Source organism: Nycticebus coucang, chromosome 12 (genome assembly GCF_027406575.1).
Source record: "Nycticebus coucang isolate mNycCou1 chromosome 12, mNycCou1.pri, whole genome shotgun sequence".
Classification (NCBI taxonomy): domain Eukaryota; kingdom Metazoa; phylum Chordata; class Mammalia; order Primates; family Lorisidae; genus Nycticebus; species Nycticebus coucang.
Genome location: NC_069791.1, coordinates 53,908,031 through 53,924,115, shown reverse-complemented (window position 1 = coordinate 53,924,115; position 16,085 = coordinate 53,908,031). Strand labels below are relative to the sequence as shown.

At 49.8% G+C, this 16,085-nt stretch overlaps 1 protein-coding gene across 2 annotated transcripts in view; it reads right to left on the bottom strand.

Annotated features, from left to right (window-relative positions):
• VWF (von Willebrand factor) overlaps nucleotides 1-16,085 on the bottom strand; it is a 167,687-nt gene that overhangs the window by 75,871 nt on the left and 75,731 nt on the right. For both annotated transcript variants that reach the window (XM_053554967.1, XM_053554968.1), the window contains 9 exons: nucleotides 14,358-14,496; nucleotides 12,192-12,326; nucleotides 10,157-10,303; nucleotides 7,614-7,754; nucleotides 7,278-7,391; nucleotides 5,705-5,861; nucleotides 4,941-5,099; nucleotides 4,135-4,270; nucleotides 648-2,026 (listed from right to left, as the gene is read on the bottom strand). In XM_053554967.1, coding sequence (XP_053410942.1) covers nucleotides 648-2,026; nucleotides 4,135-4,270; nucleotides 4,941-5,099; nucleotides 5,705-5,861; nucleotides 7,278-7,391; nucleotides 7,614-7,754; nucleotides 10,157-10,303; nucleotides 12,192-12,326; nucleotides 14,358-14,496 — 2,507 coding nt within the window. The remainder of the gene's footprint in view (nucleotides 1-647; nucleotides 2,027-4,134; nucleotides 4,271-4,940; nucleotides 5,100-5,704; nucleotides 5,862-7,277; nucleotides 7,392-7,613; nucleotides 7,755-10,156; nucleotides 10,304-12,191; nucleotides 12,327-14,357; nucleotides 14,497-16,085) is intronic.

Sequence of the window (16,085 nt, the reverse complement as noted above, 5' to 3'; positions counted from 1 at the left end):
AATAGCAGGTAGCAAGCATTGCTTTTTGAGCACTTGCCACATGCCAGGTACTGCTTTAAGCATTTTACAGGTAGGTATTATTATTATTATCCCCATTCTACATGTGGGGAGACTGATACACAAAGAAGTTAAGTACTTTCCCCCAACTAGCAAGTATTTACCCAGCTAGCAAGTGGCAGAGGTGAGATTCCAACTAAGGTAGCCTGTTTCTAGACTCTGAGGACCTCACCAGCTACCTGTTACTTGCCCCAAAGAACGTCAGCTACTTAATTTTGCCCACCCAGTACCGTCTAAGGGGAGCTTATAGTCACCAAATTTAACAGAAATCGCCTTCAAGGCAGAGAGTGGGATTAGGTGGGGATGGAGTTGAGTGATATGCCATACCATAGGATCTTTGGTGTTGTTTAGATTTTAACAATAAGCTTGTAGTTATCTTTGAACTTACAAACATGCATAATAAGAAAAGATCCTCCCCCTAAAAAAGGATCACAAGCTCTCTCCCCGCCTGGGAGGGGAGAAAGCACAGGCACTCCGAAAGAAAGGGCTTGACCAAGGGCACACAGTGGGGAAGCTGGGATGAGAACCCAGGAGTCATGCAGGGCCGGGGCACCACCAGCCCTCCCACATGCACACAGGTGCCAGCGTACCAGACACAGGGGAGAGGGTGGGGAGCTGCAGCCCTTCTCCGGAGCAGCAGCCCTGCAGGACCAGGTCAGGAGCCTCTCGAGGGAGCAACTCAAAGTCCTGGATGAGGATGGGAGCATTGGGCCATCCGATCCTCTCCAGCTCCTGCACGTTGGCATGAGGACCGACTCCAATGGGCACCACCTGAATGTCTCCTGGCAAGCGCTTGATCTCATCGGAGGCAGGATTTCCCGTGACCATGTAGACCAGGTTGGGCACCTGCTCCCGGTCCCCCTGGGTGGCAGAGAAGCTGTGCTCGGAGAGGTACTGCAGGGCCAGTCCGGTGTTGGTCCCGTTGCCGCCCCGGTAGCGGATCTCGCGCACCCGCTGTAGGATGTCCCCCTTGGACTGTGCCTCGCTGAAGGGGTACTCCAAGGCCACCAAGTACGAGTACTGAAGCACTGCGACGTGGATGGCGTCCTGGCCCACATCCATCCTCTGAATCACCTCCACCACGAACTCCTTGCTCCTGTTGAAGTCAGCTTCTCCGATTTTGTCCGAGCCTTCCAGGACGAACGCCACATCCAGAACCATGGAGTTTCTCTTGGGTCCAGCTGGTGAAATCCCCAGGAGCCCTGGACCCACTGTGACTTGTGCCATGTGGGGCGTAGGCGTTGGGGGCAAAGCTTCAGGGGCAAGGTCACAGAGGTAGCTGATAATCTCGTCCCTCCACTGCTCCAGCTCATCCACACTGCTGAGCACAAACGCCTTATTCTCTGGGGCCTGCTTCTCAATGAGGCGGATCTGCCTGAGGCTGGCATGGGGCCCGATGCCCACAGGGATCACAATGACCTTCTTCTTCTTCAGGCCCTGGACGTAGTAGACCAAGTTCCGGGCCATCCGTGGAGTCTCCTTGCTGGCTGTCAGGAGCAGAGTGATGCGGGAGGCTTCAGGGCGGTCAACCTTGCTGAAGATCTGGAATAGCGTGTACTTCAACACTTCGCTGGTGGAGGCCGCCTGGCTGCCCACATACTTGACCTGGCTGGCAATGCGCCGCAGCTCCGATGGCCGCTTCCGGTCCTTGAGCCCAATGTAGGAATGGGAACCATCGTGGAACTCCACCAAGGCCACCCGCACCCACTTCTGGGAGATGCGCAGGCGCTCCATCATGCCCACCACAAAAGCCTTCAGCACCCCAAACTCAGCCTCCGACAGCTTGGAGGAGCCATCTAGCAGGAAGACCAAGTCCAGCAGCCTGTTGCAGAAGAAGTCGTGCATGGGCGGCTCCGGGGTGTCCTCCACATATGGGGTGGTGGTGCCCACAGGAGCATCCGTGGGGGGCACCTCCAGACCTCCCGGTTGCTGGCAGTGTTCACAGGTGAAGTTGATGCCATCACAGTGGCTGCAGCAAAAAAAAAACAAGAGTTCAGGAATGACCTACGGGCACTTCTTAGTACCCATAGGCCCGTAGTGTAACACCACAGCACATATTCCCAGCATCACCTGCCTGGCCCACCTGAACTTGAGACCCCACAGACTATTCTCCACCCAAGTGAGATGTCATTGTTTAACATCTGTCCCCAAATAGCAACACACACACATAGCACTGCTTCCCTTCATTCTAGGAGGTTTAACCCACCCTAGGATATGGAAAGGAACCTCTGTTGTTCTAGGCCATCCACACAGCCTTTCAACATTTATTTCTTTTTAACCTAGATCTCTACCGACATAAATATTACATTATAATCCAAGCCTTCTGACAAGTTATCTCCAAGAACAAATGTTGCACTAAAATGTTGACACTGACCTATGCTTGTAAATGTTCTGTTGAAGATAGATGCTTTACAGAGTTTATTACAACAGAACTTAAACTGTATGAATTTGCAAACATGTTTAATATATTGGGCCTTAAGGAAGAGAAAAAAGAGAACTGGAGTAAAAACATTTTGGGAAGATAAAGTTTCAAAAACCTCAGCTTTATCTAGCAAAACAAAGTTATTTGGGAGTAACAGTTGGGGGTCCCCAGGGTGTTAGGCCCAGGGGAAAAAGTGGCTTATCCATTCATTCCTCCAACAGACATGTGGCAAGCACCTACTATGTGCCAGGAACGGCTGCCCAGCCTCAAGGGCACACCACAGGTCTGTAGCAGACCAGTTCCCCCACATACAGTCCCACACTACCATGCTGAATTTCTAAGCTCTCTAGTCACATCACCCTTTGTCACTGTCCTGGAAGGCAGCAAGACATGCCAGAGCACAGGTGAAACCCAGTGACCTTCAAGTGCAGACCCACACAGCCTACAACCTCCTCTTCTCTGTCCCCTCAGCCTTTGAGGCAACTTGCCTTCAGCATTCCCAGTAAGACCCAGAAGGCAGCAGCGCCCTGAGCTTTGGGCAGTGCTTTCTGTGGCTTCACTGCCAGGCAATGGCACCAGCATTCTGTGGAACTATTATCCACACCCCGTTTAAAGGCTCAGTATGGACCAGGGTGGCTGCCAGCAAAGGAGATGAGGCGAGGGTCATAAACTCTCACGCCCTTTGGCTCAGAACTCCAAGTCACCACATTCTTTATTCCTCCCATCCTGTGTCAAGATGGGACAGTGGGCAGGCAGGGTCTCACTGGTAAGTTAACTCCCACTTCCTCATGATCCACGCAATTTATTGCTTCAATCCCTGGTTAACAGTGCATGAGTGACATACTTTCTAGTTTCCTGTGTTTGCTAGAAAACTCACCCTGGGCCATGTTCACTTTTGTTTGCACAGATGGTGGCGGCAGGTTCTGACTCTGGCAGCTGTTGCCACAGCCCCCTCCCCAGCAAATGTAAATTCTCAAGTTCAAGTTCCCAGAAGGGGTGATCAGCATCAGAGAATGGTGTTGAATAGATTAACATTTTAATAAATGTTCCTTACTTACGAGCAGGACTTCAGAGCTCACCTCCCCAAAGGCCAGCTTCCCAGAAGCAGTTCGAGTGAGAGCCCAGGGTGATAGCAGAGAATGTCTTCATTCCCCTTTACAAAATCCATTCCCTAGACTTTGACTGTGGCCCCCAAGATGGTCACATTCTATTGAGGAGTAGGGGGCTCCATCTTACTTTCCTCCCTGAATCCCCCATCTCCAGTAAAAAAGAAATCTGACTTTTATAGCCTGTCCTCGGGCTAGCCATGACCAACAGGGACAACAACAGATCATACCCTGCCTTCAATGAGAAAATACAACCTCTCAGAAAATAAATTAATTAATTAAAAAAAAGTGTAAACCCTAGGAAGTAAAAACCTCTTAAGAAATATTTTTTGGGGGAAGTAATCTACTCTGTCCTTAAAGAAAGAGAAGCAAACTCTAAAAATAAACTAAACAACAAACCACACTAAATAATCCGTCAACAAACTAATAAATAAACTCAATCTCTCAACTCATACAACAAGGAAGTTCTGCCTAAAACCCGTCTCGGAGCAGGCACTCTGAGAAGGTGATGAGACTCGTCACTTCATGCAAGCAGGGACTCTGTTTTACCAAATCTGGCAGTGCTCAGGGTCACTGGGATTCAAGGTGACCTTCTTTCCTGAGGCTAAGCGCTGGCCAGCCACCTCACACACCGGGCAGTCTTCAGCGTTGATGCAGGTCTGCAGAAGCTCATCTAGGACCTTCCCTGTACAACAAACCTCTCGTTAGGAATAAAACTCTCCCCTTTCCCACAGGGAAGACTCACTTTTAACTGAAGGGGGCCTGTCCTAGAAGCCAGCTCTGTTTGTCCCTCCAAGGGTCAGCCGGCCACTCAGGGAGCATCCTTCCTCCTTTCTGCCTGTATTTATCCCTCTGCCAAACTAGGAGGGGGTTCCTGCACCCTGCCTCACGTCCCCTAAGCCTCAGAACAAATAAAATAATCTTATCTCCGAGGATGTTTTCACTCTCCCAAAGAATGTGTTCAATAATTCTAAAGCTGCTCTGTGCAATATGGCAGCCATGAACCACAGGTGGCCATTTAAATTTAAATTATGTAAAATTCAATAAAATTAAAAATCCAGTTGCTCAGCCAACATGGCATTCAAAAGAACATTACCACCATTGCAGAAAGTTCTATCAGAAAGCACTGCTCTAGATGATAAATCTGTAAATAGGCACATGAAAGCATTTCATTGGAGCTCAACTTGACAAAAAGCACAGCTGGCCTGGCTTTGATGAAAGGACCCACACAAACAGAACAGTGGAAGGGCTACAGGGTTGAGATGGGCACCAGGGCAAAGGCTGAGATGAAGCCGGAGGGAAAAGTTCCTTTCCACCCATCCCCATCCCATGCCCCCCAGGGACAGAGGCCTCACCTGGAGGGCAGTGAGCATGGCAGCCCTCCACACACTGCACAGGGCACGCCAGCGGCTCAGGGTGCTGGCACGTGACGGGACAGGCAGGCGCACAGCTGTTGTATCGCCACTCACATTCATACCCATTATCTCGGAGATTCCTCTCCTCGCAGTTCTGGGCTGTGTAGAGAGGAGAAAAGGCATGTGACCCTGAAGCCACAGGAAGTCCTCTGCAACCCGAGAAGCCAGGACTGCAGAGCCATGTGGCAATGGCCCCAGGGGGAGCTGAACATCACAGAGACAGACAAAGGGACCAAGGGAAACACCGATATTAGAGACTTCTGGATTTTTGAAGCAGCTAAGCCAGAAATCTAGTGGTTCTACATCAGTTTTCTCTATAAAGAAAATGAAGCTGCTTACACCCAAGGAAGGAAGGCTCTACACAAATGTGCAAGTTTGTTGCACACGTTGGCAAAGAAGACAATACCTAAGTAAAGACATTTGTTGGCTTCCTTCTCCTCATCAATAGTCCTTCTCCTTCTTGCAGATTTCTCCAGAAGGGAAGTCTCCATGTATCTACGTCTTGAATCCATGGCCCTCCTCACCCACAGTGTGAGCTCCTACACAGCCAGATTCCTAACTCTTCCCAGCCCTTGACCATCCATCCCCATCCAAGTGCTCCTATCCCATGAAAACATGCTCCTGCACCCTGCAAGTTCTCAAGCTCTAGACACACGTGAGGCGTGGCAAGAGTGTCTGAGACCACAAGGAACACCAGGACTTACGGCACAACGTGGCCGTCCTCCAGGTCACCACCTTGCCATGCTGGGCACACACATGGGCATAGGCAGCTATGGCATCACAGAAGCAGGAACAGTCCCCAATGGACTCGCAGGAGCAGGTGTCATAAATGCAGACATCCAGGTATGGCTCCGGATCCACCTGCAAAGGGAGCCAGCCTCAGGTGCCTGCCCTAGGCCTCAGGCCAGGAATTAGGAGCTCTGGCCCTCAGTCTGGGTGAGAGTGTCCTGGAGGTCAATTTAAGGTCAAGGAGGCTCCAGAGTAGAAGGAGAAATGTAGGTCAATGGTCCCAAAGAGGGAATAGGTAAAAGGACAAGATCCCTATTTCCAGCCTGGATCCCAGCAAGAAAAGTAGAATGAAGTAGCACTGATCTTTCCCAGAAGGAGATGTGCCTAAGGATCTTTCAGAAGAACATTCCCTTTGCCCATCTGCCCACCTCCCTGATCAGTTATCTGTCCACCTCAATCTCCCGCTCCCAGCCTCACATACGTTTGGGTATTTAACATACACACAAACGCACAGCCATGCAGCTCACTCTCATCCTTTGCCTCAATGCAGCAAAAAAGTGGGAAAAACACCAGGGTCCCTCCACCTGCCACCCTGCAGAACAAGTGAAATCTTATCTCCAAGGATGCTGGACAGTAATCTGGGCACACCAAAACCTTGACCTCAAGTCCACACCATCCATGTGCAACCACAATAAATGCTTCCTACCCGTCCTTGTTCCTACTACACACATTGGCCTTTTAGGGCAGTTGTAATAGAAATGTTGTTTCTGAGACTTTCCAACAGTCCTGATGCCCAGGACTTCTCTCCCTGCCTTCACTCTTCCCTCTCGGTTTCCACCAAACCAGGAATCCTAAGTATCCTTTAGAGTCCTCAAGGAGTAAAAATCATTGGCTAGACAAAAAGAGATCTGCGTGTTCCACCAGTATCCCCCACATTGGTGGTGGCACCCAGCTGCATGTATGCAGCATGGCTGTGTGTGCACACGTACACATGTCTACCATACACAGGCCCACATTCATGTGTGTGAATGCACACACACAGGGAGAGAGAACTGTACTTCACTTTGGGGAATTCCTCACCATTGTTTGAGATAAAGACCAAAAAAAGGGAGTCATAAAATGAGGACTCAAAATCAGTGGAGTTAAGGACAGAAAAGAGTTTTTGTAAAACAAGAGAGCACCATAAGGTATTTTAGGTGGAGGCTGGGGTGGTTCAAAGGTCAGAAGACAGAGAGAAGTAACAGGCTCTGGTGTTGACACAATATTGCAATAGGGAACAGACCCAAGATTGAGGCAAAGGCACATGGCAAGAAAAGTTACTTCTTATGTGGAAGGAAAGGTTTTACCAGGCATAGAAACCTTTGCTCCCCCTAGAAACTGCTGATTTTCCTTTTCGTTTCCTAGCCTAAACCCAAGAATCTAGTGACATCTTGATGCTGGTCATGTCAAGACTTCAGGTAGTGCCCACGTTAGGAGGGCGTGCTCTGAGTGTCCACACCAAGCCTTAGGACTGTTCTGCCCCAGCCCCATTACCCTGAAGGCCCTCACCAGCTTGTTGCAGGCCTGGAAAACGTCACTGGTAAGGATTCTACAGGAGGAATCCACCATCGTCTGCTTCATAATGTTGTTGTAACAGGTGGCAGGGGGCGAGTCCAGCAGCACCTGGGAACAGGGCAAGAGTACACAGATAGACCAACTGTCAGCCAGTCAAACTAGGGTTACTCGAGCCAGAGGATCCAGAGACCCTCCTCCCCAGTCCCACCACCACCTGCAGTTCATACCCTCCACCACCCACCTTCCAACCCCCACAACAATGGGAAGCAGGAGCAGACATGCCAGGAAGCAGCCTCTCGGGGCTCAGTGCCCACAGAGGCCCAGGTGTACCTTTCTGGTGTCAGCACACTGCGAGCTCACTTTCCAGGAATTCCCAAAGTCTGCAGGATCTTCCTCCACTTGGAGGCTGCTGCTGGTGAAGTCATTGTTCTGGACACCGTCAAAATTCCCACACAGGCCACACACCCTGTCCTTGAGAGACAAGTTGGGGGGATGAGCAGTTTAACCTCAGGACACACTCCCTGGTTGCAGGAGGTGGAGGAGCCAGGCAGCAAAAGAGGATGGGCAAACTTGCCCCTGCTGCGGGCTTCCACTGGGCTTCCTCACTGCCCCCATTTTAAAGTTAAGGATAACAAAGAGATGAAACTTTCCCGTGTCACACAGTCAACCAACAGAAGAGGGAAGAATCAGCCGGCCTTGGCCCTGGACTCCCTAGAGGGAACAGCAAGGGCACAGGCAGAAAGGAGCAATTGTCACATCAGTAAGAGTGTGACATTTGAGGAGGGGGTCTTACACACAAAAATCAAGAAACATAAAACCCACGTAGGAAGAAACAAATGAAGCCTTCCCAGCAACACCAATAAGCCGAGCAAGTTGAAACTTGCAGGGTGAATCAGGACGCTGTCAACTGTGTTTCTTGGAAGTGAAATAATGGACTATGATACAGTCTGTCTCAAAACTTTCATAGTGACCTACATACATCATAGATGTCCACATCCTAACCCCCAGAACTGTGAATATGTTACCTCACATGGCAAAAGGATCACACTGTATCCCATGAATATGTACAATTATGTGTCAACAAAAAATAACCAAAGCAAAAAACAAACTTTGGAAAGAACTAACAATATTTGGAAAAGAAAAGGTGCTATATTTTCACAACATATTTAGAGCTCTGTCTTGGAACAAAAAGAAATGGTGTATTCTATTTTGCTTCAATAAGCAGAATTTGGCTGGGTATAATGGGTATTACTGGGAAACACAGAAGAAGAATGTTCTCACAGTTGAGCAAAAAACCAAAGATTTTTGTGTGACCTTACAGCCCCCACGGCATGGCCACCACCCCTCCCTGCCCCTGTGAACCTCCATTCACCCAAGTTTCTCCTCTCCAGCCAGGATGGCCTCTGTGTAAGAACATTTGAGACACTTGCCACTGTAGGACCTTGTCCCACGCTGCTCCACCTGCCTAAATTCTCTCCCCCTGATACTTACCTGGCTCCCTCCCTCCCTCATCTGTCTTCTCTTCAGACAGGTCTCATCAGACTAGCCTATCCAGGAGAATATCCTCCCTAGAATATGATATCTACCGGCATTAGGAAAGGCAAAATAGTGGCCCCCTTAAAGATGTCCACATCCTAACGCCCAGAACTGTGAATATGTTACCTTACCTGGCAAAAAGAACTTTGACAATATGATTGGGTTAACAGCTTGAGATGGGGAGATTGTCCTGAATTATCTAGGTGGGCACAATGTCATCACATGGTCTGACAAGAATGTGAAAGGTGATGTGACAGACGGAAGCAAAGAGAGATTGGAAGATGCCATGCTTCTGGCTTTGAACATGAAGGATGGGGCCACACGCCACAGGATACAGGCAGCCTTCGGAATCTAGAGAAGGCTAGGAAAGAGATTCTCTCTCAGAGCCTCCAGGAGATCAAATGCAGCTATGACACTGACGGTAGACTTCTGATCTCCAGAACCATAGATGATAAATGTATGTGCTTGTTTAAGCCGTTAAGTTCATGATAATTTGTTATAGCAGTGATAGAAAACTAATACAAGGGCAATGCACACACACACACACACACACACACACACACATATATATATACGATTTTTTTCTCTGCCATCTCTACACTACCTAGGACAGTACTTGATACTTAATAGGAATTTAGTAACTAATCATTGAAGAAATGAATGCATGGATTGTTAATGCTTTCCAAAATGGAATGGGCTGCCACAGAGAAGTAAGGGCAGCACACCCCTCACTGGCATATGCCTCCCAAAAACGGACAGCATCATAACAGATGCTATGGAAGCCATTCCTGCCAAGACTACACCAGTTGCCCTGGTAGAGAGAGCCACTGCCCACGTGCACAACACTTAGCGAAATCACTAAAGTCCCAACAAACTTCAGGACCCTGGACAAACACCGTAACCTTTCTCAAAAGTCAGTTATCAGCATTTTTACAAATAGGTCTCAAAATGTGCTGACCTCTGGCTCTCAGGTAGGGCAACATCCCAGAATATTTTGCACTGTTATAATAACATATATGATTAGTTCACCTCTTTAGTTTCAGAAACCTAAAGAAAACCCAGTATTGCCTAATCCTTTACTTTCCTTCTATTATGGAAATGAGCTATATGCCCAGCAAGGCCAGCCGACCCTTCCCACACACAGGCAGCCTCGGGACAAGGCCCAGGCCAGCTCTCAGCCCTGAGCCACAGCTTTATTTGTGCAGAAAGGGAGGCTGCCCTGAGGACCACCTTCCCCCAGGGCAGCACGGAGAGGCCAAGAGCCGCTGCTCAGGGGCTGAAGAAGGTCCAAATGACAAGTCCTAGGAAGATGAAGAGGCAGCCAGAAAACCACTGACCTGATACGTCTGCTTCAGGACCACAGAGATGGCCAGGCGGCGGTCCCAGACCAGGGAGAGGGCCTTGCCCAGCAGCAGAATGACATAGCGACCAGACTCCACCACCTCAAAGTGAGTCTCATCCTCCATGGGCTTCTTCACATTCACCTGCAGGAAGACAGAGCAGGCGTGCTGAAGGCCCAAGACGACAGATGTTCCCCCACACCACACCCGCTTATCTGTCTCCACCGCCCACAGGCACGGACGCCAACCCTGCAGGCAGCACGTGCCATCGCCCCACACAGTGGGCTCGCCCCACAGGGCCTGCGCCACACCTGGACAGTTCTGTGTCCACCGCACCTACCGCTCTCCAGGAACACATGGCCCAGATGATAAAACAAGCAGCAGTGAAATCACAACTACGAGATTAAAATACAGCAACACCAATAAACAGAAACCATCCCTTACTTCGCAAAAAGTGCTTTTTTAGCACTTAAGTACAGTGGTCCCTAGATAGGTTTTCAACGTCACAATGATTTTCAGCATCTCTAGTCCATTGTTTTTAAAACTTATTCCCCTATAGAAAGAAGCACTAGGCCAGCCTTCCCCACATCCCACCACCTTCTGCTCCCTGTGCTGCTGGAGTCAGGAGTCAGAGCTGGAACCAAAACCGAGGAGCTCGCTCAGTGCTAGAGGCAGGAATCACACATTTCAGCTTCCAGAAGGGCTCTAACCAGTGCCACCAAGGTCCTCTGCTCTATGCCCAGCTGTCCTTTGAAGGAGACTGACATTGCTGACTCTCAGTCTATTGGTCACACTTGCTAAACAGTTTCCTTCCATAATGAGGGATTCGCCTTCCGTCCCCTGGTGCCAATGGTAGGTATGTGCAAGAAGGCAGGGAAGCAGGCTGGGCATGGGAGAAAACGAGGACACCGGGGCAAATCTCAGCCCGACCCTGGGTCTCCCCAGCCCTACACATACAGCAGCTGAGCCAAGACTGTGGCCTAGGGATGACCTGCCACATTAAATACAGGTTTCATGGCCCCACCCAGACCTACTATGTCAGGATCATTAATTTTAAATCCTAGGAGATTCCTGCCCATGCTTCTGAGAACCACTTCCTAAACTCACAGTACACAAACACTGGATCTGTTTACTCTTTTGAGCTCCTTTAAAAATTTTTCTCAAACAGCCAGGTGCAATGGCTCACTCCTATAATCCTAGCACTCTGGGAGGCTGAGGCAGGTGGACTGCTTGAGCTCACAAGTTCAAGACCAGCCTGAGTAAGAGCAAGACCTCATCTCTAAAAATAGCTGCGCACTGTGGTGGGCGCCTGTAGTCCAAGTCTAAGGCAAGAGAATTGCTTGAGCCCAGGAGTGTGAGGTTTCTGTGAGATGTGACGCCAGAGCACTCTATCAAGGGCAACAAAGTAAGATTCTGTCTCAAAAAAAAAAAAAATCGCCAAAAAGAACTGAAAAAAAAAATTTTTTTAATAAAATAAAAATCTACCAGAACAAAAAATATAAAATTTTTTTTAAACTCCCATAACACCATAACTTCAACACGTATAGGGGTGCCAAAAATATATATACACATTTTAAGAGATCTTATTGGAAGTAAAATTGATCATTCCCAAAAATGTATGGCCTGCAAGTAAAATGGATGTGTGTAACAGTACTTTGAATTCAACTTCACAAAGTAATACATAGATAATGTCTCTTAAAATGGGTCTAAATTTTTGGCACCCTCAGTGTGTTTGTCCTGCCCTCTGGTCTCAAGCCAGCTTCAGAGGTAAGTGCAGAGGTTCATCTCACATGCGTGCAGACAGAGGCGCACCCCTTTCTCCACATGTTGTCTACATCGTCACTGAGATGGCTTTGTCATCCCTATCAATCTGTCACTCGTTCTCATAAAAACAACACATCCGGGTCACTCTCTTAATGGCTGTATATCATCCCATCCACGCGGCTCTAAATAAGCACCTGATAAACGCCCTCCATAAGCCGTCACAAGTGCCCAGGAAGACATGAGGGAGGAGTGTGAAGCTGGCACTTACCTCCCCGTCAAACAGCTCGATCTCTCCTCCCTCCACCAGGATGGTGACCCGCTTCTTGCATTTCACTGAGGGGGAGCCACACCCCTCATTTGCCACCAGGACCCGAAAGGTCCCAGCGTTACTGCCACAGTAATCCTGGAGAAAGAAGGGTGCCGGGACAGAAATATTACCCCTCTCAGCATCACACAATGCTGCCATGACCGTGGGGGTGCAGGCGTGCCTGTGTGTGTGAGGGAGCAGCAGGAGGGGCATGCCCCGCCAAGACCCTGAGGTGTGTCACCCTGGGCTATGACCCCTGAACCAGGTGCCCACGGTGAGTGGTGGGGGTAGTGAAGGGAAGGGCCGGGAGAGGGAAAGTAGTGTGTGGCCTGCTTTGATGATACATCAGGCCCAGAGTCCTCGCCTAGAGCCTGTTAGTTTCCAGTGCCACCGGGTAACTAGGACAGTCTGACAACAGAGCATCTTGGGCTCCAAATTTCAGTTGAATCCCTGTGGATGGCTGGCCCGGAAAAGATGGCACGGCAGCACCATGGGGCCGGGCTGCCGGCTACAAATGAGTAGAGAGCGTAAGGGAACACCGGTCCTTGTTGGTCAATTGCTTAGAAAATTAGCAAAAGGGAATACTTCCTGGGAAATGCCCCCTCATGGTGGCCCTCACTGTGGTAGGTGGAAACGCACAGAGCATGCAGCCGGGTATGAATCTTGGTTCCGCCATTTACTGGGTAATACTGAGTAAAGCACTCAGCTTTCTGATGCCACACACACACACACACACATCATACAGATAATACACACACCCACACATCTATGCACACACAGATGAAACACACATACACCCATACACACACAATCCTACAAACACCCACACACACAATCCTACACGCACCCGCACACACAGATTAAACACACACCCACACATACACATCCATACACACACAGATGAAACACACATACACCCATACACACACAATCCTACATACACCCACACACACACCACACACACATACACACACAACCCTACACACATCTATACACACACCCGCACACACAGATAAACACACACCCACACATACACATCCATACACACACAGATGAAACACACACACCCACACACACACACCATACACCCACACACACACACAAAACCTTACATATACATGCACTCATACACACAGAGATAGGCAAACACACACCCATACATACACCCATACACACTCATACATACTCATACACACACAGATGATAGACACACACACAGATGATAAACATTCACAAACATACCCACACCCATGCACGCAGATAGACACACCCATACATGCACACATACACACCCTAGCAGCCTCCGCAGAGTGGCTGTGAGCTGAGGCTCTTGTGAACTGTGGTCCTCCCTTCAGGCCCCACAGAACCCCCACCGGCTGCTCCCCCAGGAATGGAGACAGAAAGACCACATTTGTTACAGCTTCACAGGAGAGAGCACCACATCTCTCATGAGAAAGGTGCTCCGACCTCCTCGCTTACCCACTTGATGTGGGAAGTGGAGGGGCTGGGTCCCCACTCATGCCCAGACAGGATGACTCCTCTGTGCCCCCTACACCACCCCCCCATTCTGAACTGTACCAGGTTAGAAATGAAAGTGGCAGAGAACCCAACTGGACCACAGGGAGGGAAGCAAGTTCCAGGGGTCACTTCAACCCTCCTCCCATGCAGGGCCACCATATATGGCCTGCAGACAAGGTTGCTGGCAGGGAGGGAGAACGGGGGCTGCCACGGGCCCAGCCCACTCCCCACACTACCATGCGTCCCCCCTGAAGTTATGCCTGCCAAAAGGAGCAAGTGCCTTTTCCTGATTCCACGCTGGTGCTGACTGGGACTGACGGTAGCCCTTCTCCCTGAACAATCCTATTCAACAGACAAGCTTCTGTCTTATTCTTGCAAATCCCCAAGTGAGCAGAAGGGAAAATGACGACTACTTTGGGTCTTGCACACCCTATCTCTGCAGGCATTTCTATGAGGGGCCAGAAAATTACTCCAGGAGAAACTAAACCACAACATTCTTTCTTCAGACAGAATTGCAGAATCCAACATGGAAACCCCCAAATGGCGGCCAGCACCTCCCAGACCCTCCTAGGGAGAGACAGAACCCTCCCCAGCCTGCTCCACACTCACCTGCGCCAGAACGTACTGACACTCTCCGGGGAACCGGTATTTGAGTCCATCGAAGGTGAAGTAGTGGGCCACACCGATGGCGGAGCACGTGGCATCACACACGCGGTCTGTGCAGTTCCACTTCCGGTCCCGACAGACACTAGGAACAGCAGGGCAAGGATGACGAGCTGCCCGCCTGGGTCGGAGGGGCGGGTCTGGGCAGAGTAGACAGTGAAGGAACACAGAGTGCTCCAGGGGCCTCCCAACCCTCCAGGGAGCCTCAAGAAGTTGAGGATTTTCAGCCTCTGAAGTGCAGGCTTCACAGGTCCAGCACAGGGACAGAGGGAGGCCATGGTGCCTTCCAGTTGCCAGGGGGAAACTGAGGTGCAGAAGGGAAGGGGTTGTTCAAAGTGATCCAGGCAGCAGAGGAGGGAGCCCAGATGCTCTTAAAGCTCAGCCTTACCCTGGAAGCTACAGTCTACCTGACAGCGGCTGGGTCTCCAGGAAATAGACACACTGAGGTTGAACCCCAGGAGGCTAATGGAAAAAATGAGGCAGAACAGCAGGAAAACCGTGAGTCTGGAAAATAGTGGTGAACCGTGAACTTCTGCCACGAGAGGTTTTGTGTTTCAATCTGCAGTGATTTGCCAACTGCCACAATCTCCGGCCCACCACCCATCGTGACCAGAGCTGACATCAGGAAGCTCATGTGTGCGTCAGAGGTGGTGAACTCAGACCTCAGGCCCAAAAGACAGCCCTCCTGCCGCTGCCCCTGGGCCCCTGCTAACGCTGTGCACAGCCCGGAAGTCAGGGTAAATGGACAGGGGCAGGGGTGATGGGAAGAGTGGCCAAGAAGAAGGGAGAAAGGAACCAGCCCCCCTGACAAAGTCCTTCCTTAAACCATGCCACCGCCGGCACACCCCTGAGGGTCTATGAGGAAAGGACGGTGAGGAAAGGACTTCCAGAATCCCTGCTCACTGGCAGCATGGTCACATATGCAATGACTGACATGGGGCCTTACCTTCCCCAAGGCCTACTCCCTGAACAGAAATACAGGGTGAGCATCCCTCGTCTGAACATCCAAAACCCAAAATGCTCCAAAATCCAAAACTTCTTGACAACCAACAGGGTGCCACATGGGTGGCTGAGATAGTGACACTTTTGCTTTCTAATGACTCAATGCACACAAACTTTGACTCATGCACAAAATTATTTAAACTGTTGAGCGGCGCCTGTGGCTCAATGAGTAGGGCACCGGCCCCATATGCCGAGGGTGGCGGGTTCAAACCCAGCCCCCGCCAAACTGCAACAAAAAAATAGCCGGGTGTTGTGGCAGGCGCCTGTAGTCCCAGCTACTTGGGAGGCTGAGGCAAGAGAATCGCGTAAGCCCAAGAGAGCTGGAGGTTGCTGTGAGCCGTGTGACGCCACAGCACTCTACTGAGGGCAGTAAAGTGAGACTCTGTCTCTACTAAAAAAAAAAAAATTATTTAAACTGTTGTATAAAATTACCTTCAGGCTATGTATATAAGGTATATATGAAATATTAATAAATTTCATGTTTAGACTTCAGTCCCATTCCTAAGATATCTCATATACATGAATACTCCAAAATCCAAAAACGACTCAAAACTTGGAATACTTCTGGCTCCAAGCATTTCATATAAGGGCTATTCCACCTGTACTGACCTGTAGGGTAGTGTCTAGACAGGATGAGCACAGATAATGCTAGAGAGTCTTCCCATTTTATAG